This window comes from Eptesicus fuscus, chromosome 12 (genome assembly GCF_027574615.1).
Source record: "Eptesicus fuscus isolate TK198812 chromosome 12, DD_ASM_mEF_20220401, whole genome shotgun sequence".
In the NCBI taxonomy this organism is placed as follows: Eukaryota; Metazoa; Chordata; class Mammalia; order Chiroptera; family Vespertilionidae; genus Eptesicus; species Eptesicus fuscus.
This window is the reverse complement of record NC_072484.1, coordinates 1,539,670-1,563,027: the sequence shown is the minus strand read 5'-3', so window position 1 is coordinate 1,563,027 and position 23,358 is coordinate 1,539,670. Positions and strand designations below refer to the sequence as shown.

At 51.2% G+C, this 23,358-nt stretch overlaps 1 protein-coding gene across 1 annotated transcript in view; it reads right to left on the bottom strand.

Moving 5' to 3' along the window:
- TAF4 (TATA-box binding protein associated factor 4) overlaps positions 1-23,358 on the bottom strand; it is a 56,983-nt gene that overhangs the window by 20,193 nt on the left and 13,432 nt on the right. The window contains 6 exon segments of the mRNA XM_054724170.1: positions 998-1,243; positions 1,977-2,066; positions 2,522-2,644; positions 3,211-3,330; positions 5,365-5,484; positions 6,670-6,836. Of these exon segments, the coding sequence (XP_054580145.1) occupies positions 998-1,243; positions 1,977-2,066; positions 2,522-2,644; positions 3,211-3,330; positions 5,365-5,484; positions 6,670-6,836 (866 nt within the window).

Here is a 23,358-nt window from a genome sequence, read left to right as displayed (position 1 = left end):
GAAGGGTCTCTGCTGGTCGACACAGCCTCTGTCTAAAACCAGGGAACACCGGTGGCATCACACACCCGCATCACAGGTCAATCTCCGAGAACAAGTGGCTTCCCATCAGGCTCTCTTCAAGAGAACCCAGCTTTTGTGAAAATCAGCCCCAGGGGTTGCCAAACAGGGCAGCTCTGTACCTGCGTCACGTGAAAGGAAAGGAAGTCTGCCCCTCGGACTGAAAGGAGCGTGGAGCTGTCACATGGCACCTCGGGCCCTGACACTACTCACAACCTCCCACCACGGGGTCAGCCTGCTTCCTCACACCGATCCAGGCCAAACCCACTCCACTCGGGTTCTAACCTGAGCAGGTGAGAGAGCCCTGCGTGGATTTAATCGCCCACTGGGTTACCATGTTGCACCATCATAAAACACACTCCACTTCTACTAAATGCCATGGAGCCTGGGTTGTGTTTTTCTGTGACTGGCTTTAGAGAAACAAAATCTCTTTGAAATTTTTTTTAAAAGCCCCCAATCTGCCTATGGGAGCAAAGACAGCCTTTCTCCAGCTGCAAAGCTCAGAACACAGAATCCAAGCTGGTAGTAAATGAATGACAGCAGCCTGCCACTCCAGCTCCTGGAGTCACCGAGGCCCAGACTTGCTGCACACCCAGGCCCACACTGTGAAACAGAGGCTCACGCAGCTGCCTGGTCATCCAACACTAGCACACACTGTCAGTTTCTTGTACGTGGACCATTGCTCCCAATCAAAGGTAATATCCAGCTAAGAGTCACTATAAACTCACCATGTCCCTGTAAGCCAGGATCACCCCCAACGATACAGGTGCTGGATGGACAGTGGGTGAAAGCCAACACACTAACTTCACGCTACTGAGGAATGAGTCACAGAATTGTGGGGCCCAGGCTGCTGGCTTAACCACGGAAGCTAACGCCCAAGGCTGTCCTGCAGGCTCCCTGAGCCGAGGCGGGCAGGGGTAAGGGGCTGTCGCCTGCATACCAGCGGCGTGGGCTGCCCCTGCTTGCCAACGCCAACCTGTGTGGGCTGCGTGAGGCTGATGACAGGGGGCTGGAGGGCGCTGGTCACAGTGGCCGCCGTCTTCCCGGCCGTGCGCTGGACGGAGCTGCTCAGCACCACGGCTGTGAGTGCAGTGGTGGCCTGCTGGGCAGGCGGCTGCTGCTGCTGGCTCTGCTGGATGAAGGCTGCGGAGTCAGGGGTCAGCTGTCTCAAGGCGGGCAAGCTCCTCTGGGTGAACACAAACACAGGGTCGGCAGGCAGCACAGCATGGGGTCCCCCCTCCGAACCCAGACACACCCCATTCTGAGGTAAAGTTCTTGAGCTCAAGAGTGTCGGTTTTGCCGGCCAGTGTGCCTCAGTGGTCTGAGTGTACTCCCCTGCACCAAGAAGCCCCAGGCTGGATTCCAGTCAAGGCACATGCCCGGGTTTGCAGGTTCGATTCCCAACAGGGGGCATACAGGAGGCAGCCAATTGAGGTTTCTCTCTCATTCATGTTTCTATCACTCCCTCTCCCACTCTCTCTCTCTCTCTCTCTCAAATAAATAAAAACTTTTTTTAATAGTGTCGGTTTCAGAGCTTAAAGAGATACCTCTGGTGTGGGTGGCAGCCTCCAGCACTCACTGACCCTGAGCCCAGAAAGATAGAGCAGCACTTCGGGAATGCTCTGAGAATGCTGTGCACCAGAGATTACCTACGGGACGACCGCTGCTCTTGGAACCCTGGCTCCTCCCTGGGGTGGGTGTCCCATCAGCCCTCACGCTCACGGACAACCCATGAGTCGGCCCTGTGTTTGGAGTGGGACGCCCGAATGCCAGCAGTACTGAGGTCCAACTCCCAGAAAAGCCTCTAAGAGGACCCCACACATTCTGCTGCAGTCGCTTCAGGCTTTCACCACAAGGTGCCAACTGAGCCCACTCCTCCCTCAGAACAGCACGGAGTTGGACAGGGGCTTTGCCGTTACCTTCAGGAAAGGCACAAGGTAAGGTTGAGGTGAAGAATTAAGTTCTCGGTACAGCCGGCTGGTGAAATCTTCCGCTTCGATTTTTCCATCCTTAAAAATAAAACTCACATGAAATTCCTGCAGGACTGAAAGTTCGCACACACACCTCTTAAGGCTACGCTGGCCTCCTGGTCTCTCTGCCAGGTCTGGGCTGACAGAGGCAACAGGAGAGTCAGCGTGCCCCGTGCTCGGCCAATGTGGGCATCCCAGGTGTGTGCTGACCAGCCCACCCCTGATCTCCCTCACCCAGCTGTCACTCAACACTGCCCAGCCCTGACCACGTGTCAGGGCATCCTGCCAGGAGCCAGAACAGCCTGAGGGAACCTCTCTGGCACAGTCAAAGCTGCGAGCACAGGCGCAGAGGGGTCAGGGACGCCTGTCCTCAGGGACGACACTTCCACCAAGGCCCTGAGCCTCGGGGAGGAAGCCCGCACGGGAGGGCTCTGCAGACCCCAGGACAGGCTGCCGTGTCACACGCGGGACAGGGCTGGTGGCGAAGCTCTTACCAGCAGGTGCTGCACCAGCTCCTTCACATTCGCCGCCGTCTCTGTGGACTGTTTACCGGATGAGGCCAGCTTTATTAACGTGGACAGAAAGTTCTTACATTTCTTCACGTTTTCCATAGTTTCCTGCATTCAAGTAAAAAGACACCTGTGAAAAAGTCTTACAGGCAAACGCCCATCATCACCCTGAGAACTGTTTCTTCTCTAAGTGTTCTCCTAGCCTGCTGGTGGAGCATGGCCCTGGCAGGTGCCCAAGGAGTATGCCCAAGGACACCTGGCCATACAACCAAAAGGGGCCCGGCTCACGCTTCCCTCGGCTGGCAATTCCCTCCCTTGGAATGTAACAAGGCGAAAACCACCAAGGTAAAAAGGAGACTCCATTAGAAGGTCCCTGCAGCGCTGCTCATCACAAGAACCGCATCTCCCCGATGCACAGTGAAGGGTTACAGTGCGCCACAACTGCTAATGCTGACGGAACTACTTAGCAAAGAAACTGGGAAAAGCCGTAAAGAAAGTGGGATCCCAGTTTGAAGATTTATGCACGTGCAAGGAACTACTGAAGTGTAAACCCAAACGGGTAACAGTGCTGTCCTATAGACGCAACTGCAAACGCTACTGTCTGGGCCTCTGTCACCATGGGGAGCCCTCTGCACACGCTGTCCCACCTGAGGGGTGCACGAGGCAGCACTCACCGTGGCAGCTGTGGAGGTGGTGGTGGCCCCCGGGACAGTCCGCTGAGGTGTCCCCGTCTGAACAGCCGCCGCCGTCCCAATTGAAGCTGTCTGGGCAGCGCCACCCAGAACAAGCTGAGGCTGCAAGATTCCAAAACACAGGTAAACAGAGGCTGCAGGCAGCAGCCTTAGGTCTGAGAAGAGAGCTCCCTGCAGGGGTGGGGCCCCGCTGGCCATGTGTACTGGGGGACACGCACCCTGAGGACCTGCGGACACAGCGACAGGCCGAGCCTGGGCACTGCAGTCCTCAGCACCTGAGAAGTAGGATGGTGCACCTCCAGCAAAAACTGACAGAAACAGAGCCCATTGCTGGAAGAACCTGGTGCTCAGGAGTTGATCCTGAAAGTCACATGGTGACCAGTACAAATGGCCTTTTAATAAGCAAAGTAGGTCTCATCCTCAGAAAGTTCAAAAAACAAACTGCAATGGGAAATGCCACCGCCTGGTCTGCACAGAGCCTGGTGACAAGTCAGCCCTCCTGCAAGGCGGCTCTGGGAGGGAGTGGGCAGGGGCCCTGGCCCCTTCTGCCGGCCAGACCGGCCTTTGCCTTGCACTTTAAGAGCGAGTCCCATCATGAAGTATCACTAATGGGGCGGGGGAGCAACAGGAGAAATGGGTGGGCATCAGTGAGGAAGGCCCCTTGCTGAATGAATGGACAGCAGCTCCACCCTTGCCTGAGGTCAGGCTCCTGACCGACCATAGTTCTGCAGCAGGGTCGTGACACCAACATTAACTGGCTTTCTAACCGGTCCTCCAATTTATAATCTAGCTTTCAACATTTTCTCTCCCATTTTTAAAATGTCCCTTTCTTAAAACTTCTGAAAGTAGGGGCAGTGCAACCCCTGCTCACGGCTCCGGTGTGGCCCAGTGTCCATTAGGGAGCTGACGCAGCCCCTGAAAGGACCCCTCCAAGCTCTCGGGTGTCCCAGTGGCCCCAGGCTGTGGACACCAGCTTCGGGGAGGCCCAGGAGCTGCAGGTGGTGACGGGCTTTATCGTCAGTCTATCTTTTCTCACTTGTAACGTGAAGCATGAGTCATCACTGCTGTCACCAGCAAACATCAAACTCAAATCTCAGGGAGGAAAGGAGGAGCAAACCGTGCTGCCATCTCGGGGCAGTGGGGTTTCCTTCCTTCACCTGGGGCCTGTCCCACATTTGCTCCTGCTGGCCCCACCAACTTCCACTCACAAGACACATCCAGAAGCAGACGCCAAGCTGACTGTGCCTCATGCTTTCTGGAAACCCTTCCACAAAATGTAGAATCAGATGCGCCAACCAGACAGAACCCCAGGCTGAAGCCTGCATCCTGGAAAGTCCCCCACACCTGGACGACCCTTCCTGTGTTTCAAACCCCAGTCGCTCACTGCAGGCGCCACAGGTGAGTAGGAGAAGACGCGATCCAGTGGGGGAAGAGTGTGGTGCTGGGCTGCTCCAGACCCACTACCCACCACTGTCCCTGCCACCTCTGGGCTGTGGTTTCCTCATTCGGAAAAACAGGACAGTACCAACTGCCAAGGGTATCAACACAAACAGCAATGCAGCAAAGAGCCACCCTGGCCACAAAGACACCTGGTGAAACCTGGCCAGCGCTGCAGCGCCTGCACAGTGCACGCTCACCAACACCTCACTGCACCTTGAGCCTCTGCTCTGGACGCTCTGGCCTGTTGGCCCTGGCCAGGTCTCCTCTGCTGTGACGGGAGGGGCCAGCCTGTCCGGGACACCAGCAGCTGAGCTGTTGAGAGCATCACAGCCCACCGCTGTGATAATGACACCAAGTAAGACCTGGGACACGGTCAACGACAGCACTGCCACCGTCGGCGCATTCACGGGGAGACAGGTACACACACAGACTCTCTGCACTAGGCTTTCCCTGCTCCAGAGATGCCTTACAATCAAATACTGATCAGGTGACCCTTTCATTATTCTCTGGCAGGGGCAGCTTTAAAGTGCTGCTGGTGCTCAAGTCAGTGCGGCTTTAAGGAAGGGGTCCCAGCCACAGCCTGTGCTGTCATCAGAGAAGAACCCCCTTCTTCTACAGCCTTCCTCCCAAAACTCTGCCTTGCGTCCCACACCCAAGTTCGTGCCTGGTCCCTGCGTGCAGGATGCCGGGCCTCACCTGCACTCCGGGTGAGCGCTGCAGCGCGGCGGCCGGCTGTACCGTCGTCTGGGCCTGAGACACCTGCTTAATTATGGTCGTCGGGGTCACCTGCCGGGCAATAATAGGGGTCCCAGGTGCCTGGAAAACAAGCAAGACCCATCTAAAAGGGGCAACAGCGTGAGAATTCCCCGCCACCCCGTGCACCCAAAGCAATCCAGAACACAAGTGCGTCCGCAAGTTCACTCGCAGTTTCAACAGAGCCACCCTAATTCTAAATGTTTGTTTCCAAAGTAAAAGTGCAGGCTCCCCATCTTTGCTACTACAATGAAAATGCCTTAGACTTCTTTACCAAATCAGCATGGTCCTTGAAAAACACATGTATCTGGGAATCGGTCCCGTGAGGACTTCTGTGATCTTGTCCACAAGTACTAAAGAGTGACAACAGCACTAAGAAGTACGTGTCCCCTGGGTCTAAGACCAGTGTCACACCTAGCCCCGATGGGAAGCTCGAGTCCTGAGCAAGGTAATTATGAAGTTGGTTTGAAAGGAGATGGACAGCAAATGCTGATGGTCACACAGTGACATGCACAACCAACAGCTAAAGTGAGACCACAGATACCGTACGTCTGCCTCACACTGAACAGAACAGACTGGGAAACTGAGCTGTTCCACTCAACGAAGGGGCCCTTGTGGGTCTCCCAACACACGCAGCTGCTGCTGCAGTGCAGGGCGCCACCCAGGGTACGCGCTTGGCATCACGGAGAAGGAGGTCTCACTTCGGTCACTAACCAGCTCACTAGCTGAGAACAGAGGAAGACGCAGTGGACAGGAAAGCACCGCAGACAGAGGGAACGGGACAGTGCTGACACATGCCCACATGGAAATCATGACACGGACAAGGAACCCAGATGGGGGGCAAGCCCTGCGTGCTCTTCAGCATCGGAGCCTGCCTCCCACCACAGTCTCCAATGCCTGTGTGTGGGGAAGCAGCTCTGTTCAATACAAGTGTGTCAAGTCCTCTGTGCCTCCCGATGAGAAGGCCAGCGCTCACGTGTGCCTGCTCTGCCCACTAGCTTAGCACTGCACGTCTCCGCTCAGCCTGGGACCCAGCTCTGTGGTAGAAGCACTAGTACACGGTCCACTCTGCAGGAGAGGAAACTGAGGCATGGGAAGGTGGAGTCATGGAGAGAGGGCAGCTCTCAGGGACTCAGAGCCAGCTCTTCCCAGTAAGACTGTCCTGGACACCAGGGTCTGCCACCCGGTGGTGGGGCAGGATGCCTGCCACACGGCCCTCGGCAGGTGCAGGGTGTACGCATGACTCACCTGGACGGTGGAGATCTGGACAGGTGGGGCACTTGTGGGGGTTGCAGGGCGGGGTGCCATGGTGGTCTGAGGCTGGGCCTGGGCGTGGGCCTGGGCCTGCATCTGGGCCAAGGCCTGCTGAGGGATCATTAACAACTGCCCGTTCTCGCTGCGCACGAGGACCATACCTGGGGACAAAGGACATCTGGCGTCAGAGCCTGGGAAGCAGTGGCTCTATGGGGAGGCCTAGCGGCTCTGAGGAGAAATGGGACCTGTGGTGACACATGGAGTCACCGGACTCTGACATGCCTGCTGCCTGCCAGACGGTGCACAGGACAAGGACACGCACAGGGCAGTTTCATGGATTCAAAGAGCAACCGAATGACGCCCAGCCAGTGTGTCTCTGTGGTAGAGTGTGGACCTATGAACCAGGAGGTCACAGTTCGATTCCCGGTCAGGGCACATGCCCAGGTTGCGGGCTCAATCCCCAGTGTGGGGCATGCAGGAGGCAGCCGAACAATGAATGATTCTCTCTCATCACTGATGTTTCTCTCTCTCTCTCCCTCTCTCTCTCCCTCTCCCTTCCTCTGAAATCAATAAAAACATATATATATATATATATATATATATATCCACACACATATATTTTAAAAAAAAAAAAAAAAGGGCAACCAAGCCTTCCTTCTGTGAGTAAGCCAGGCACCACGGCTCTGCCAGCCCCACTATCGCCCCACAGCCACCCCACACTGGCCTCAGCATGCACCCACTCGAAAGGAGGAAGCCAGCAGGGACGCTGAGGGCCTGGAAGAGTCCCCACAGGCACACCCTCTCCCCGACACAGATGCCAAGTGCTCACGAGGCAGTGGTGTCGAAGAGAGGTCGGAGGTCCCGCTGGAGCCGCAGACCCCAGCTCTGCCCAAGACAGGTCCCTCCGCCCTGCCCCCACTGGTCCTGTGACCAGGGGCAGCTGGGACCTGTCCTATGAAACCCCAAACAAACTTCCCCTCCAGGACATGGACCCCGTGGCACCCAGGCACCTCACCTCTCTGGGTGTGGGCAGCATGGTGCCCATGGCTGACCAGGAGGGGGCCCCACAACACAGACGGACAGGGAGAACCACTCACACAGCACATGCTTGAGCTCCATCACTGGAAAGTAAATCCAATCATGCAGGTTTAGCATTAATTTTAGCTTCAAAAACCAGCAGCAGTCATAGACGCCATCAGACACATAACACAAGTGTCTAAGCTCACATTTAATTCCATGAGAATCAATGATGGAGCTTCGGAGAGGAATCTGCACTCTTCCTCTGGTGGGGCCTCAGCACACCACTGGCCAAGCCCCATCCTCCCCTCGGGCACAGCTGAAAAGGGTGCCCTTGGGAAAGAAAATGCCAGGGCGAGGGTGTCCTGTGGGCATCACACCCTCCTGAGTCTGAACGGAGGCTGAGAAGAGCCTCTGAAGGCGCTGGGCTCTGGCTCCTTCAACACCCATCAGGTCATCCAGAAATAACAGGCCTCTCCCTGGACTCACACCTACAAGGCTTGATCCAAAAGAACCACCTAGGGACTCTACCCGTGCACGAATTTCGTGCACCAGGCCTCTAATATATATACTAGAGGCCCGGTACACAGGATTCGTGCACCGGGGGGGCATGGCCACTCATCCCAGTCAGCCTAGCAGCTGTGGACCCGTCCTCTGAGTGGCTGCTCCTGCTGTGGGAGTGCACTGACCACCAGGGGCAGCTCCTGCATTGAGCATCTGCCCCCTGGTGGTCAGTGCACATCACAGTGACCGGTAGACTCTTTGTGGTCGTTCCGCCGTTCGGTCGCTGGGCTTTTATTATATAGGATATCTGTGAGTGGATAAGCAAGAGAGATGACAAATGCCACTGAACATACAGGCAATGCAGGAGGCTGTAGAAACAATTGCTCTAACCCAGTGGTCGGCAAACTCATTAGTCAACAGAGCCAAATATCAGTACAACGATTGAAATTTCTTTTGAGAGCCAAATTTTTAAACTTAAACTTCTTCTAACGCCACTTCTTCAAAATAGATTCGCCCAGGCGGTGGTATTTTGTGGAAGAGGGCCAAAGAGCCGCATGTGGCTCGCAAGCCGCAGTTTGCCAACCACGGCTCTAACCTGACGGCAAACTTGTGGCTCCTTAGGGGGAAAAAAGTTTGTTTGCATTCGTGGGTGGTGGGCCTGTAGGCTGTAATGGGGTGTGCCTTCCCTAGATAAAATGAATCACAATCACAGGCAAAAGTCAGACACACTGTGATGGCCTGGGGAGCATCTGAACACCAACAGCTGCCTCAATGCATGTTTTAATGACATTATCACAGCTCGGGATCTTGTGAACTGATTATAATCACTCATTTCAAACAGACGCATAGCATACTAGTACAGTATCTATTCATGCAAAAGCAAAGAAACACAACTTTGCCTCAAAATGCAACTGAAGAATGTTGGAGAAAAGGTTGTGAAGAAGCAATAGCCTGAGTTCACAGACACCTCCTGGCTGGGGACACGCATCCGTCCGACCCCATCAAGGAAGGAACCTGGCCCACTCCCACCTTACAAATGGGCCACCAAGGCGGCGGCAGAGTGATTTCTCCCAGAGTGCCCAGGGCAGAGGCTGGCACACCCCGTGCCTCCGGCTCCACACATACCCTCTGGGTTTCACTTCAACAATGACCAAGGAGGGCTGTATACCATGGCCGTATTCTTCCAACCTTTAAATTGGGAAGGAGAAGGCCACACCTCACACAATAAACAACTTCAACTTCAAAGGAGCCTTCAGATTCATCTTCCCACCAATGTGGCCGACTCCAGGTCAGTTCCCAAACAAAGGCAGTTCAACAGGGATGTCGGAGTGTGGCCCGGGGCTCTGCTGCCTGACCAAGCCACCCTCCGCCCAGCCACCCTCCCTCAGCCCACAGCAGCCTTCCTTGTCTCCCTCCTCTGTACTCCGGCCACCTGAAACCAGAGCAGCCCATCTCCACGAGGCGTACTCAGGATGCACCCCGATCAAGCAGACACAAAACAACAGGGTTTCGTTTTGTTCACGACAGAAAACGAGAAATGAGGAATCAGAACCTCCTGAAACCCCATGCCCTTTGGTTACTAGGGCTGCACTCAGTTTCTTCCACTCTGTCCAGCGTTCACATTACCGTGTGTGCTTTGATAACTGTGAAGAAAACCCAGGTCGTTTGGTTGATGTTCGTTTTTTTATTTTCTTCTTTTCACTTCTTTTTTTTTAAACATGTTTTTACTGATTTCAGAGAGGAAGGGAGGAGAGAGAGAAACATCAATGATGAGAGACAATCATTGATTGGCTGCCTCCTGCACGCCCCATATAGAGACCAAGCCCACAACCAGGGCATGTGCTCCAACCAGGAATCAAACCATGACCTCCTGGTTCATAGGTCGACAGCCACTGAGCCACACTGACCGGGCTTCTTTTTACTTGTTATATCATAAGTAATTCCATGTCATTCTACATTCTTCAAGAACACTTTTCAGTGGCTACAAATTTCATCCAAGATGTATTTTTAATGTCCTTCTTGATGAAAACTCAGACTGGTTTCCCTCTCATGTTATCAGGAAAGCTCCAGTTTTAAAGGTACATGTGCAGCATCACACCCTCCTCCCGAAGTCAGAGAGGCGACACTGCGGGCCAAGACCGAGCTGCGCAAACTGCTCACTGGTACAACGGGGCCCTGACAACCACCTGTTTGGGAGGCCAGCGTGGCCCCACCAGAGCAGCGGGCAGCCCAAGGCCACCAGGCCACCCCCATCTTCACCCAAGCATGACCACTATGTCTTAAGGACTGAACGAACCCTCCCCTCCCTGACTCACCAGATTTCAAGGAACACTCGAGTGTTCTCACCCAGTTACAGCTTTCCTGACCCTTCTCATGCCAATGTTTTACTGTATCCGGAATGAAAATCTAGGTCAGCCCAGCTGCACTGCACAGTGGCCAGGCATTTTTGGACTTGCCTGGGCCTCCACCTGGAAGAATCCCACATCACGCGCATCAGCATAAGCTTACCTGCCACAGCCCCTCACACATACTGTTCTCACATGTGGTTCAGGGGCTCCCCCAGCCCTGGGAGGGCACATCACCTGGGAAAATGGCCCAGGCATAATGACAGGAGCAGGGACCAGACCCCTGCACTCACCCTCACCCCATGAAGGTCCCTAGGCTGTCGCCTGTCAGATGGCAGAGAATCTGCAAAGACAATGGTACAAAAGGCAAGGCCTCTACAGTTAAACATGGGCAGAAGGAAGCTGTCCCCCTGAACACTGACGCTGATACCAAAGCAGCCAGGAGAGGCACTGGAGCAGAGCAGAGAGCACGAGGCACTGTCTGAAATACATGGAGAATTCGTTCTGAGGCTGCCCCGCGGAGTCCTAACTGCCCAAGGGGGCTTTCGAAGATGTCGCTATGGGGACGGGAGGAGGAGTCTGGACAGACCCAAGAGACCAGGAGGACAGCCACCCTCAGCCCACAAAGTCCTTCCCACCAGACTGTCCTCCTCAGCTCTGTGCCTTCAGAACGGGATACAGTGTACTTGGCAAATACACTTCTGCACTGGTTTACCAAAAACCCACTAACTTCACCTTTACAACTCACATCGTGCCAGGCACACAGTGGTGAGCACACGTCACATCACCCACTGACCGGAAAGAGAAGTGCTCCGGCCCCTCCCTCTCATCCCCCAATGGCTACAGGGCCCCTCACTCTCCACCTCAGTGGCCCTGCCGTGGTTTGTGACCAGTCTGCTCAGGCAGAAACCACAGCCCCCTGCAACTCGCAGAGTCAGGCAGGGGGTGACTGGGCTGTCCATGTGTCACGGCCACAACCTCCACAGTGTGGCCAGTGCTGCCACTGCTTCGGCTGAGGCTCCAGAAGTGGACCCAGGACCCCCAGGCTCCCGCTTGCTCTGAACTCCAGTTCCGTGCAAGACTCCGGGGGACCCAGACACATACAGGGGGAAACTGGACTGTCTGGCATCGGGACAGGAATGCGAGGGCTGCTTTCTCTGAGAGGTGCTCACAGCGATCATTGTTCCTGCACAGGGGCACAGGACGTGGAGACCCGGGGACTTCTCCGGTTCAGGGCTGACTGGCAGCCATTGCTGTTTGCTCCGCCCTGGTGATTCCCAGAGACCCCACCCCACCCAATTTACAACCCCACCCAAGCTGTGCACATCGGCTTTTGCATATGAATGGCCTGTCCTTTCTCCACCTAAAACCTGTCAAACTGCAGCTGGGTCAGAGAGCCCCAGAGCTTCCAAAAGAAGGCCCAAGGCCTGGCAGCAGCAGCCTGCCTTGCTTCACAGCTGGGCCTCGTCTGGGCACTTCCAAACCCCATACAAAGAGGAGGAATCTGCAAATCTCTCTGTAGCTCCTGCTGGGCAGCCCCAGACAGTGACTGACCTTGCACCTCCTTGGAGATCCAATAGCCAGTGTACTCAGTGGTCACAGTGAGACCATACCGGATTACAACTCTTCACATCCATAAGTGACACACTCAAGGGGCAGACTTAGTGAGCACCAAAGCCCCACTGAAGCAAGTCCTGCCCCATAAAGGTGTCTCCTGTGCAACAGATCTTCCAGTGTAGACACAGCTGGTCATCACAGCCAACTGGCCTGGAGGTCAATTCCTACCAGTGATACCAACAGCAATCAAGGGTTAACTACAACAAGACTGTGCACACAGCCCACAAATGGGTTCATCAAGAGCGCCCACCTCAGGTGACTGGGGAGGCTGAGCCACTGGGCCCTATAGGACACCTACTACACAAGGCCACTCTATCAACTCAAGGAGACTTAGCATCTACCCAGTACATAGAAACAAACACAGGCAAGCAGCCAAAATGCGGAGACAAAGAAACAAGTCACAAATGAAAGAAATGGATGAAAGCAAAATACTGGATATAGAGTTCAAAACCACGGTTATAAGGTTACTCAAGAATCTTCTAGAAACCTCTGAGAAATTTAGTGAGACCCTCAAGGATATGGAAAAGGACCAATCAGAAATTAAGCATACACTGACTGAAATAAAGAATAACATACAGAGATTCAACAGCAGACTAGAGGATCCCAAGAATCAGTCAAAGATTTGAAATACGAAGAAGCAAAAAACACCCAACCAGAAAAGCAAAATGAAAAAAGAATCAAAAAATATGAAGATAGTGTAAGGAGCCTCTGGGACAACTTCAAGTGTACCAAAATCAGAATTATGGGGGTGCCAGGAGAAGAGAGAGAGCAAGATATTGAAAACCTATTTGAAGAAATAATGACCAAAAACTTCCCCCACCTGGTGAAAGAAATAGACTTACAAGTCCAGGAAGCGCACAGAACCCCAAACAAAAGGAATCCAAAGAGGACCACACCAAGACACATCATAATTAAAATGCCAAGGGCAAAAGACAAAGAGAATCTTAAAAGCAGAAAGAGAAAAACAGTTAGTTACCTACAAGGGAGTACCCATACAACTGTCAGCTGATTTTTCAACAGAAACTATGCAGGCCAGACGGGAGTGGCAAGAAATATTAAAATGATGAATAGCAAGAACCTACAACCAAGATTACTCTACCCAGCAAAGCTATCATTTAGAATTGAAGGTCAGATAAAGAGCTTCACAAATAAGAAAAAGCTAAAGGAGTTCATCAACACCAAACCAACCAGTATTATATGAAATGATGAAGGGTATTCTTTAAGAAGAGGAAGAAGAAGAAAAAAGTAAAGATAAAGAATTATGAACAAAGTGACAACAAATACATATCTATCAACAAGTGAACCTAAAAATCAAATGAATAAAAAACCTGATGAACAGAACAGACTGGTGAATGTAATGGAACCAGGGGCATGGAAAGGGAGCAGACTGACAATTCTCAGGGAAAAGGGGTTGTGGGGGTGCAAGAAGAGACTGGACAAAGAGCTTACACCTATGGACGAGGTCAGTGGGGTGGCGGGGATGGCCTGGAGTGGGGTGGGAACCAGGTGAAGGGTAGCTATGGGGGGGGGCGGGGAAGAGGAATATCTGCAATAATATGAACAATAAAGATTAAAAACTAAATAAAAAGACTTAATAAAGAGATTATATTTCTAAATGTTAGCAACAAATAACTGGAAATTTCAATTTTTAAAAATACCATTTATATAACATAAAAATATGACTGTTTAAGGATCCAGTTCACAAAACATGCAAAGGACAAACACTGAAAACTATAAAACAATGCTGGTAGAAACTCTGAAAGACCCAAATACTAGTAAATGGAGAGGCTTATCATGTTCATGGATCAGAAAACTCAATACTGTTAAGATGTCAATATCGCCCTAACCGGTTTGGCTCAGTGGATAGAGTGTCGGTCTGCGGACTGGTTCGATTCCGGTCAAGAGGGTCCCAGGTTCGATTCCGGTCAAGGGCATGTACCTCAGTTGCGGGCATATCCCCAGTGGGGGGTGTGCAGGAGGCAGCTGATCGATGTTTCTCTCTCATTGATGTTTCTAGCTCTCTATCCCTCTCCCTTCCTCTCTGTAAAAAATCAATAAAATATATATTTTTTTAAAAGATGTCAATATCATAAATCTAATATACAGATTCAACACAATCCCAGACAAGATATTGGAAGACTTTTTGTAGAAAATGGCAAGCTGATTCTAGAACTTATATGGAAATATAAGGACCCAAGTAGCCCCCACACACTTCTGAAAAAGAAGAGAGGCTCAGTCTAAATCCAGGCCTTCCTCCAAAGGGCTACAAGGATCAGGTTCTGTTCCGCAGTCCGGAAACTCGATACACACACCCAAGGTCCACTGATTTTCAATAAAAGTCGCAGGAGAGCCCTAGCTGGTTTTGCTCAGTGGATAGAGCGTTGGGCTACAGACTGAAGAGTCCCGGGTTCAATTCCGGTCAAGGGCACATAACTGGGTTGCGGGCTCAATCACCAAGAGGGGGCATGCAGGAGGCAGCCAATCAATGATTCTCTCTCACCACTGATGTTCCTATCTCTCTCTCCCTCTCCTTCCTCTCTGAAATCAATAAAAATATATATAATAATAATAATAAAATAAAAGTGTCAGGAGAGGCCACCTGGTGTGGCTCAGTGAATTGGGCATCGTCCAGTACAACAAGAGGTTGCTGGTTCGATTCCTAGTCAGGACACATGCCCAGTTGTGGGCTAGATCCCCAATAGAGGGTGTGCAAGAGACAGATGATTGATGTGATGTTTCTTTCTCATCAATGTTTCTCTCCCTTTCCCTTCCTCTCTCTAAAAATAAACATAAACATTTTTTTTTAGTGACAGGCAAATTCAACAGAGACAGAAGGTGTTTTCAACAAACAGGGCTGGAACAATTGGATATCCTGTAGGAAAGAAAATGAATCTCAACTCCCCCTCCCTTACAACTATCCCCAAATTAACTCAAATTGGATCAAGTGAGAACTAAAACCATAAAAATTCTAAAGGAAAACTTGTGCTTGGAGTTAGGCAAAAATCTCTTTGATGAGACCCAACATAAATTCTGAAAGAAAGAAAATGATAAACCAGACTTCCTTAAAATTGAAAAGTTGCTCTTTGAATAAAAAGGCACAGACTTATGCCCTAGCCGGTTTGGCTCAGTGGATAGAGAGCGTCGGCCTGTGGACTAAAGGGTCCCAGGTTCGATTCCGGTCAAGGGCATGTACCTTGGTTATGGGCACATCCCCAGTGCGAGGTGTGCAGGAGGCAGCTGATCTATGTTTCTCTCTCATCGATGTTTCTAACTCTCTATACCTTTCCCTTCCTCTCTGTAAAAAATTAATAAAATAAAAAAAAGGCACAGACTTAAAAAAAATTATAAAACAATTCTATCTGATAAAGGACTTGTATCCAGAATATGTTTTTAAAACTCTTATCAAATCAATAATAATAAAAAGAACCCATTTAAACACACAGGCAGAAGATTTAAATAGACGTTTCACAAAAGATATATAAATAACAAATAAGGGCATGAAAAGATGCTCATCATTAGTCTTTGGGGAAATGCAAATTAAAACCCCACTGGAATCCAATCAAAAAAATGGTCAAAGGACCTAAATAGACACTTCTCGAAAGGGGACATACAGAAGGCCAAGAGACATATGAAAACATGCTCAAAATCACTAATCATCTGAGAGATGCAAATCAAAACAACAATGAGGTACCATCTCACACCTGTCAGAATGGTTACCATCAACAAATCAAAAGTGCTGGAGAGGATGCGGAGAAAAGGGAACCCTCTTGCACTGCTGGTGAGAATGCAGATTGGTGCAGCCACTGTGGAAAACAGAATGGAGTTTCCTCAAAAAATTAAAAATGGAGCTCCCATTTGACTCAGTGATCCCACTTCTAGGAATATACCCCAAGAAATCAGAAACACCAATCAGAAAGGACATATGTACCCCTATGTCCATAGCAGCACAATTTACCATAGCTAAGATTTGGAAACAGCCTAAGTGCCCATCAGCTGATGAGTGAATTAGAAAACTGTGGTACATCTGCACAATGGAATACTATGCTGCTGTAAAAAAGAAAGAACTCTTAACATTTGCAACAGCATGGATGGACCTGGAGAGCATTATGCTAAGCGAAATAAGCCAGTCAGAGAAGGATAAGTATCACATGCTCTCACTCATTTGTGGAATATAATGAACAACGTAAACTGATGAACAAAAATAGATCCAGAGATATAGAAGCAACAAACAGACCATCAAACCTCAGAGGGAAGGCAGGGGAGGGTGGGAGAGAGTGGGATAAGAGATCAACCAAAGGACTTGTATGCATGCATATAAGCATGACCAATGGACACAAACAGTAGGGGGGTAGGGCATGTGCTGGGGGACGGGAGCAGCCGGGGGGAGGTCAATGGGGGAAAAAGGAGACATATGTAATACTTTCAACAATAAAGAATTTAAATTTTAAAGAAAATCATTAGGCCAGCATTACGGCCCAAAATGGCTAAAATGAAAGACTGACCACAGTAACGCTGGACGTCGGGTGAGGACTCCAAACAGCTGGCACACTGTCAGTGGGAAGAGCACAGGCACTCCTGTGCCCGACAACCCACCCCCTGGGTCTACCCAAGAGAAATGAAAACAGGTCCACACGAGGCTCACAGGGATGTTTCTCACAAGCACTGTTCACAACAGCCAGAGCTGGAAACAACCAAAGCTGGGGGCTGGATGGAACCAGCCGTCAGTCCATCACCAGCATGGAATCCTCCTCCACGGTGAGAAGGCGCAGACTCTCAACACAACTATAGAAATCTCACACAAGCCCTGCTAAGTGCAAGAAACCAGACAGGAAGCAGTGCGGTTGAATCGTTTCATTTACATAAAACTCGTGACAGCCCTAGCCAGTTTGGCTCAGTGGATAGAGAATTGGCCTGCGGACCAAAGGGTCCCGGGTTTGATGCCGCTCAAGGGCATGGACTTTGGTTGCAGGCTTCTTCCCCACCGGGCCTTGGTTGGGGCTCATGCAGGAGGCAACCTATAGATGTGTTTCTCTCACATTGACGTTTCTGTCTTTCCCTCTCTCTTCAACTCTCCCTAAAAATCAATGGAAAAATATCCTCGGATGAGGACTAACATAAAACCTGTGACAGGGCAGCACTGGGTGCTGGGATGAGGGTGGAGATGGATAACCACCCAGGGCGAGAGGAATTCTGAGGCTCTAGAGTGTTTCTGTATCTTGCTGTGGGGAAAGGTCTGCGGTGTATGTGCTTGTGAAGAATCACAGGCCATACACTAAGGGGGAGTGCTCCTGGTCTACACCATGCCCGTTACGTGAGAAACATGCACGTGCTGGTGGACAACAGAACCCTCGGGCACTGCCAAGCCACTTAGGAGAAGGGCTGGCGGTTCCTGACGAGGCTAACCACACACTTGCCACACAGCTCAGCCATTCCTCCTAAAGTGCACCCGAGAGAGGAGGGTCCACACAGGAGCTGTAGCACCTGCCCAACAGTGCGTGGATGATGCGTGTGGAAACATGGATGCTCTCACCATAAAAACACATCACTGCTGCATACGGTGACGTCCACAGAGTGAGGCCAGATACGTCCACAGTATTTAAGCCATTTAGGTGAGATTCTAGAAAGAATCTGGGCAAAAGGCAGAAAGGTCTGCCCCACGGGGAACATGGGCAGCCAAGGGCATGTAGGGCCTCCAGGGGAGAGGGACATTGAGTCTGATGGTGACAGTGGAGAGACAGGTGCACACACTTCTCAAAACTCAACTGGGCTCTAGACAGTGGCTCAATGGTTAGAGCATTGGCCCACACACCAAAGGGTCACAGGTTCGATTCCCAGTCAAGGGTATGTATCTGGGTTGCAGATTTAATCCCCACGCCCAACCCACCTCCAGTTGGGGCGAGTGTGGGAGGCAAGCCATCCATATGTATCTCTCTTGGTCATGTTTCTCTTTCTCTCTTTATCTCCCCCCCCCCTCCCCACTCCCTTCCTCTCTCTCTCTAAAAATCAATGGAAACATACCCTCAGGTGAGGATTAATAAACAAAACTTCAAGCTGCAGCCCTAGCTGGTTTGGCTCAATGGATAGAGCGTCAGCCTGCAGACTGAAGGGTCCCAGGTTCGATTCCGGCCAGGGGCACATGCCTGGGTTGCACGCTCAATCCCCAGTGGGGGTCATGCAGGAGGCAGCCAATCAATGATTCTCTCTCATCATTGATATTTCCATCTCTCTCTCTCCCTTTCCCTTCCTCTCTAAAATCAATAAAATATATTTTTTTTTTTAAATCAAGCTTCACACTGATGTCTGTGCCCCTGCTGGTGTAAGAAAAAGAACCAAAGGTGTGTATGTTCGCACCTGCTTCAGTCTACAAAATGCATCCAGAGAGGATGGCCCAGAAAGCACTGAAGTTAACACTGGGAAGGTACTGACGGAGGGGAACAGACCAAAAGTGAATCTAGAAAATATGGCTTTTGTGCCATGGTAATGTTCCACAGATTCAAAACATAAAATTATTATTTTTCATTTTTACTGAATTTATTGGGTTGACACTGGTTAATAAAATTACATAGGTTTCAGGAGTACAATACTACAATACTGTATAGTGTATTGTGTGTTCATCACCCCAAGTCTCCTTTCATCACCATTTATCCCCTCATACCCTCTTCTACCACCCCTAACCTTTCCCTCTGGTAATCACCATACTGTTGTCTGTGTCTGTTTTGGGGTTTTTGTTGTTGTTGTTTTTGCTTAACCCCTTCACCTTCACCTTTTAAAACAAACGGAAAATAGAAACTAAAACAAACAAAAGTGAACTGTATATCCAAGTGGTAACATTACACACACAGAGAATCATTTCCGTGCAGTTTGAACACACAAAGAACCTTACACTGAGTCTCACCGTCGTAACTAAGTATATGGTAGCACATGCCAGGTACATAGATGCTTCCTTTCATCAGGATCCAAGGTTCTCAGTGCAAGAGGAGCAAGGCAAACATCATATCAAAGCATTTATGGGCAAAACCTGCTGCATCAGAAACGGAACCGGCAATACCGTCTTGAGCTCATCCGTGTGGCTGCAATGGACTTCCTGGCCGCCACCACTCAGACCCCAGAAGCAGTGACATGTCGCAGCAACCCCAAACCTGGCCAGAAAAGTCCCCCTGCAGGCCCAGGGCAAGGAGAACCCAGGAGCCAAGAGCTCTCCTGCTCCGGTGAGGGAGCGCTCACTGCCCACCAGGACAGAGATGCGAGGGGACCAAAAGAGGCCACCTCTGGGACCCTCCCAAGGCCAACTCGCCTTACTATATGCAAAAATTAATCCCAGAGGTGCTTACTACTAACAGGAAAAGGACATTCAGGACACGCACATGAAGACGGGTAACATCCAGGTAAATTGAGGCAGGGAGAGCCACCACACAGGCAGGAGAGAAACGGCACACTGCCCCCACTCACACCCGTCACCCACCACGCTCACCCCCACCACACTCACAGCAAGCCTGCCACTTCTTCAACCCGTGACCACTTTCCCCACCAGAACGCAGCTCCAGCTCTGCCTGATGTCTGGAAGATTCCTCTGCCAGCATTCAGGGGCTCTCTGCCCCACCTCAGAGAGGCCTCCCTAACCAGACCCGAACACCTGCTCCGCTCCACACCTGCCTGCCTCACTGTGTCTGAGCTTCATGGAAAGGGCACGAGCTCCCCTTCCGGCAGCACCCCCTTCACAGGCGACAGTGCCGGCACAGAGCTGGCACTCGATAAGTCCTGGAGAATGAACACACGAATGTTAACTCACTACCCATCCAGTGAGGTCGTGCTGACCACAGAACAGGTAAGGATGTGGGAAACATCAAAACTCGGGACAACATCAGGGACAATTATAAAGACTTCTTGGTGACAGAACTACAGATTACTACTCATTTCTTTCCCACATTATTCTGTCTTTATCAAACTTTCCATGATGAGCATGTATTACTTGGGGAGAAAGCAACTATTAAAGACTTGTAAGTAGAGACTGTCTTCTCGTGGCCACCCCCAAAACCAGCGCACCCAGAGGAAGGCTCGGCAGACCTGGAGTTCAGTGCACAGCCCCCACAGACACCCAATCTTCTCTCTCCAGGGAAGACGACGGAGGTCATCACCTGAGCAGACAGGTGTTACCTGCAGTCCCTACCAGGCTGCTCATGGCCCCTGGGATGTGGGAACCACCTTTCACAAGCACAACAATAACTTCTTGTCTCACACACAGGAGACAGCAGACCTGAACTTCAGACACAATAAACAGACACAAGTCACAAGTCACAACTCCCACGCAGCCTGAAACACTGTGCAGCACCAGGGCAGGAGAAAGAACCACGGGGAACTCTTTTGTACAGCTGTGCTGAAGTGCGGCTGACGGAGAAAAAATGCACCCGTTTTAAATATACAATCTGATGAGTCTGAGCAAATGCACACATTTGTACAGTCACTACCACAATCAAGACTGAACACACTTCCATCAACTTGAACAGTTCCAGCGGGGCGCAATCCCCACTGGGGAGCTAAACTGCTAGAACCCCGCTTGGTGGGGTCAGACAGTGATGGGCTGTTGTGTCTGGCTTCTCCAGGGCAGAGTATGTTTAGACCCCGCCCCCACATTGTTGCAGGTGTCAGCACTCTGCTCCTGGTGCGGCTGAGGGCACACTGTGGATGGATCACCTGATACACCTCCAGATTCTCCCCGGTTTGAGCTATTATCAATCAAGGCCAAAGCTTCCCACCAGGGTCTCTTCCCGTGGAGCAGGACTGCTGGACATGGCAGTCCACACTGCCAAGCTGTGCTCCTACCCACTGTCCCCGCTGTTCCCCACCTCCACATCCACCGCCAGGAGGGATGGTGGGTCCCTCAATGACAGCATGCTGAGGGTGGACTGACTGGGTATGCCATGCGGCTTTCACCTGCACGGCCTTGGGGGATGTGGGTATCTGTCACACGCTTGCTGGTTTTTGTATCTTCTTCCTGTCTGTGCACACCTCCTGCTGTTCTTAACAGAGCTGAGTCCTCTTACTGGGAGCTGTGGGTCCTCCCCCTGCACCCTCACTGCACGCCCGCCTTCCACTTTCTGAACGTCTGTCAATCCTGAAGTCCACTTTGTCACCTCCTCCTCCAGGGTGCTGCTCCTGTCCTAGGAAACCTCCCAACACGCAGTCACAAAAGGTCACCATCTGTTTTCCTACAGGTCTCTTTTCTTACAAGGTAGGGCTTCAGCACACTGTGCAGGGGACTCCCTCTCACTTCCGGGGACTCTGCTGTCCTGAGGCAGTTGGTACCCCAGTCTCCTCAGTAAGAGCACAGAGCGATATAAATCCACATGATCACACTTCGATTGTGGGAAGAAGTGACAGTCAAGGGAGTCCGCACCTTGACTCCCCCACCAGGGCATCCCAACTCGGGGCAGCTGACTAACCAGCCTCACCCCAAGCCCTTCTTCCTCCTACCTCCACCATTCCGCCACTCCCACGGGCACCCAGACAAGCAGGGCCAACAACACTGCTTGGCCACCACGCCCATGCAGCCCCCTCCCGAGGCACCCTCTTGTCATTGCAGAGGGTGGCTTTCTAATACAAGTACTGAAATCACCCTGAAAGTCTCCTAAAGCCCCAGAGGGTTCGGGCTGAGCCAGCTCCCTCCCGGGACCCCAAAGCAAGGCCTGCCTTGTGAGGATCCTGGTGTACCAAAACCTTTTCTAAAGACAAGGACTCAGAGTCAGGGACTGGCAAGAGGGACAGTCTATCGCTGCACTAAGCCCGGACACACCTCCTCCCTCCCAAGGGGCACTGCTCACTGCCTAGTTACCGCTGGGACAGCTGACACTCCAAGGGTTGAGGGGCAGTGGAAGCTGGCTCTCTCGGGACCCTTCCTGCCCTTGGTCCAGAAGGACAGAGACAGGCAGAACCACCTGCAGAGTGGAAACTGCACATCCCTCCCATCAGCTTCTAGGGCTCCTCCTCCCATCCCCTCCCACGCAGAGGCCTGGAACTAGTGAACAGTTGCAGCAAGGTTGCAGGTTATGGGTTTATACACAAAAGTCAGTCACTTTCCTATAAACTAGCAATGAACAAGTGGAAATTGAAATTAAAAACACAACACCATTCACATTAGCACCCAAAAAATGAATTACTTAAGTACAAATCTAACAAAATACATAAGAGGTCTATGTGAAGTCAACAACAAAACTCTGAGAATGAATCAAAGAAAAACTAAGTTGCTTGGCTGGTGTGACCCATGAACCAGGAGGTCTCCTATTTGATACCCAGTCAGAGCACATGCCCAGGTTGTAGGCTCGATCCCCAGTAGGGGGCATGCAGGAGGCAGCCAATCAATGTTTCTCTCTCATCAATGTTTCCATCTCGCTATCCCTCTCCCTTCCTCTCTCTCTAAAATGAATAAAAACATTTTTTAAATAAAATTAAAGAACTAAGTCAACGGAGAAATATTCCATGATCATGGACAAGAAGAATCAATATTGTCAAGATGTCAGTTCTTCCCAACTTGATCTGTAGATTCAACACAATCCCCATCAGAACCCAGCCTGCTATCTTGTGGATATGGACCAACTGATTCTAAAGTTGATATGAAGGCGAAAGACCTAGAAGAGCCAAAGAAACAACGAAGGTGAAGAACAGAGTTGGAGGACTGACGCCACCGACTTCAAGACTGACTGTAAAGCTACAGCGATCAAGACGGCATGGTTACTGGTGAAAGAACAGACACACAGACCAACCGAGCAGGACAGAGCCCAGAGATAGACCCCGTAGATAGAGCCAACTGATGTCGACAAAGGAGCAAAGGCAGCTCAAGGGAGAAAGGACAGTGTGCTCAGTCAATGGTGTTGGAACCGCCGGGCATCCACGTGCAAAACAATGAATCTGCACGCAGCATTAACCCAAAATGGACCACAGACCTAAACGTAAAGCGCAAACGTGTAACACCCCTAGAACGCAAACAGGAGAACACCTAGAGCGGGGTCGGCAAACTCATTAGTCCACAGAGCCAAGTATCCACAGGACAACGATGGAAATGTCTTCTGAGAGCCACATTTTAAACTGAAACTTCTTCTAACGCCACTTCTTCAAAGCAGACTCGCCCAGGCCGTGGTATTTTGTGGAAGAGCCACACTCAAGGGGCCAAAGAGCGCATGTGGCTCTCGAGCCGCAGTTTGCCGAC